The sequence below is a fragment of the Alosa pseudoharengus genome, unplaced genomic scaffold (assembly GCF_046254945.1).
Source record: "Alosa pseudoharengus isolate Yale_2024_CS ecotype anadromous, Long Island Sound unplaced genomic scaffold, YU_APseudo_1.1 YU_APseudo_1.1_scf_10, whole genome shotgun sequence".
Classification (NCBI taxonomy): domain Eukaryota; kingdom Metazoa; phylum Chordata; class Actinopteri; order Clupeiformes; family Clupeidae; genus Alosa; species Alosa pseudoharengus.
Genome location: NW_027468565.1, coordinates 37,681,626 through 37,684,125, shown reverse-complemented (window position 1 = coordinate 37,684,125; position 2,500 = coordinate 37,681,626). Strand labels below are relative to the sequence as shown.

General features: G+C 48.5%; 1 protein-coding gene across 1 annotated transcript in view; it reads right to left on the bottom strand.

The window, feature by feature from the left end:
- srgap1a (SLIT-ROBO Rho GTPase activating protein 1a) overlaps positions 1-2,500 on the bottom strand; it is a 116,615-nt gene that overhangs the window by 37,253 nt on the left and 76,862 nt on the right. Inside the window, exon 8 of the mRNA XM_076299220.1 lies at positions 1,909-1,993. Within this exon, the coding sequence (XP_076155335.1) occupies positions 1,909-1,993 (85 nt within the window). The remainder of the gene's footprint in view (positions 1-1,908; positions 1,994-2,500) is intronic.

Genomic DNA, 2,500 nt, shown 5'->3' with positions numbered 1-2,500 from the left:
GTCAGACACCACACTGCACCCAGACAAGGTGACACAGAGGTGACAGTCATTCAACCAGCAACCTAACCAAGTGTGTGTGCGTGTGCGCGTGTGCTTAGTAAAGCATGAGATGCCAACATCTGTCTATTATTGTCATCTTACATACACTCTCTCTCTCTCTCTCTCTCTCTCTCTCTCACACACACACACACACACACACACACGAGCACAGAGTCAAACACACAAACACACAAACTTTTCACTGAAAAATGTGAAGCATTTCACAGTGGTCAGCGGTCATCAGCAAGACTACAGTGGTGACAAGAGGGTGGAGCCAGCTGAAAATCAGTGTGTGTGTGTGTGTGTGTGTTAAAGTGGGAATGTGCACGTGTGACAGTCTGACAGGCCACCCTCAGTGACTCCGTAGACCCATTCAGTGCTGATTGAGGGAGAGGCTGCTCGCATCGAGAGTGGACAGTCATGACTTGCTCACATCCCATTAGGGATTCACATACTGTACACTCACTTTAACATTTCAACAACATACTTTTATGACTTGAAACACACACACACACTCTCCCTCATCCCTGCACATGTGCGCGCGCACACACACACACACACACACACACACACACACACACACCACAGCTCCATGGGGGATCTTGAATAATGCTTGACTCAGCAGTATGCGCTGAGCCTCCCAGCCTGACGGCACACAGACAGCCATCTATCTCACTGCCTCATTGTGACGTCACAAACAGCTGTCTTCCGTGGCAAATGATTGGCTACACCCCTGATGGACAGCGATTGGTTGACAATGGTTCCTCTCTGAAGTCTCTTTTTTGCAATGGTGGCAGTAATCCAAACATATGGGATCTGTCTGCATTTACATGGGTGGATGGACGTACTTGGATGTTGACAGAGACATTTACAGCATATGGCTGTGCAGGAGTAGGCGGAGGGCAAGCCTGTGTGTTTCAGACAGTAGGACAGCTGGTCACTCTTAGATTCTCAGAGGTACATCAGAACTCCAGCCACAGGGAATACAACGTCTTTCCACATGTGCTTCTGTCTTTACGGCTGCAGCTTTCCTCACCGTACAGAGGTGCTGCTAGGTCAACACGCTAACTATGCCAACTGAACTTGGGGCAGCCGTGGCCTACTGGTTAGCGCTTCGGACTTGTAACCGGAGGGTTGCCGGTTCGAACCCCGACCAGTAGGCACGGCTGAAAGTGCCCTTGAGCAAGGCACCTAACCCCTCACTGCTCCCTGAGCTGCTGTTGTTGCAGGCAGCTCACTGCGCCGGGATTAGTGTGTGCTTCACCTCACTGTGTGTTCACTGTGTGCTGAGCGTGTTTCACTAATTCACAGATTGGGATAAATGCAGAGACCAAATTTCCCTCACGGTGTCAAAAGAGTATATATACTTATATACTCTACTATACTGAACGGACTGGCCAGCACAAACAGGTACCCCTGACCGATGCTCAACTGACCACACATGTGGTCCTGACCTGCTCTGCATTCAGCGGTCAGCTGGTGTGCTCATCACTGCATGCTGGGCATTCCAAAGCTGACTCACGCTAAGGTACTTATCTTTGAATGTTTAACGTCACATTTAGAGGGATTTGACCTGATCCTGGATCAGATCTTGTGTTCAGGAGTCACAAAGACACACATAACAAACACTCACATGCACGCGCACACAGACATACTGCACAGAATGAAAGCTCCATAAACATAGGCATGCCGTATCCCATACAATTGATCCATTTTGTCTGCATGCTCCACTTCCTAGCTACCCTGATTCCCCGATTCTGTTGTGTGTTGCTGTTTTGGTGTCTATGTTGTATGCCGCAATGTCTGAGCAAACCAAAAAGGCATTTGAACAAACAAAAAGATTGTTGTTGTCGTGATGAAGATTCTCACCCTCTCCCAGGGCTCGCTTCAGCAGGTCATGTTTGGCCTGCAGCTTGGAGATGAGATTGCTGCCTTCAAGAAACTCCCGGAATTTCTGTGGAGAGAGAGAAGAGAGGGATGGAGAGGGAGGAAGATAGAGAGAGATAGAAAAAGACAGAGAAATTAGATTCATAATGAAGTTGACTGTGTCTGAAGAGTTTAGCTATCCAAGTTGAAGGACAAAAGGCAGTCTCGCTTTCTCTCTCTCTCTCTCTCTCTAACACACACACACACACAAACAAGGTGCTTTTAAGAAGCCTCTGACTGGCTATTCTCATCCTTGGCTCCCCTGCTGGGATGTTAGAGACAGGAGACAGGCTGGTGCGTGACTCTTTTACAAAACAGCAACCCCCCCCCCCCACACACACACACACACACACACCTTGCTGTCCACCACACAAACATACCTTATTGTGCACCCCCCCACACACACACTATTCTACTTAATTCCTTTAAAGGACAGACTTCATTGTGATCCAGTGAAGCACGACCACCCATAAGGATGTCCCTGTATGATGTGAGCCTCAATTTGTACATGCTGACACACACACCCACACACACA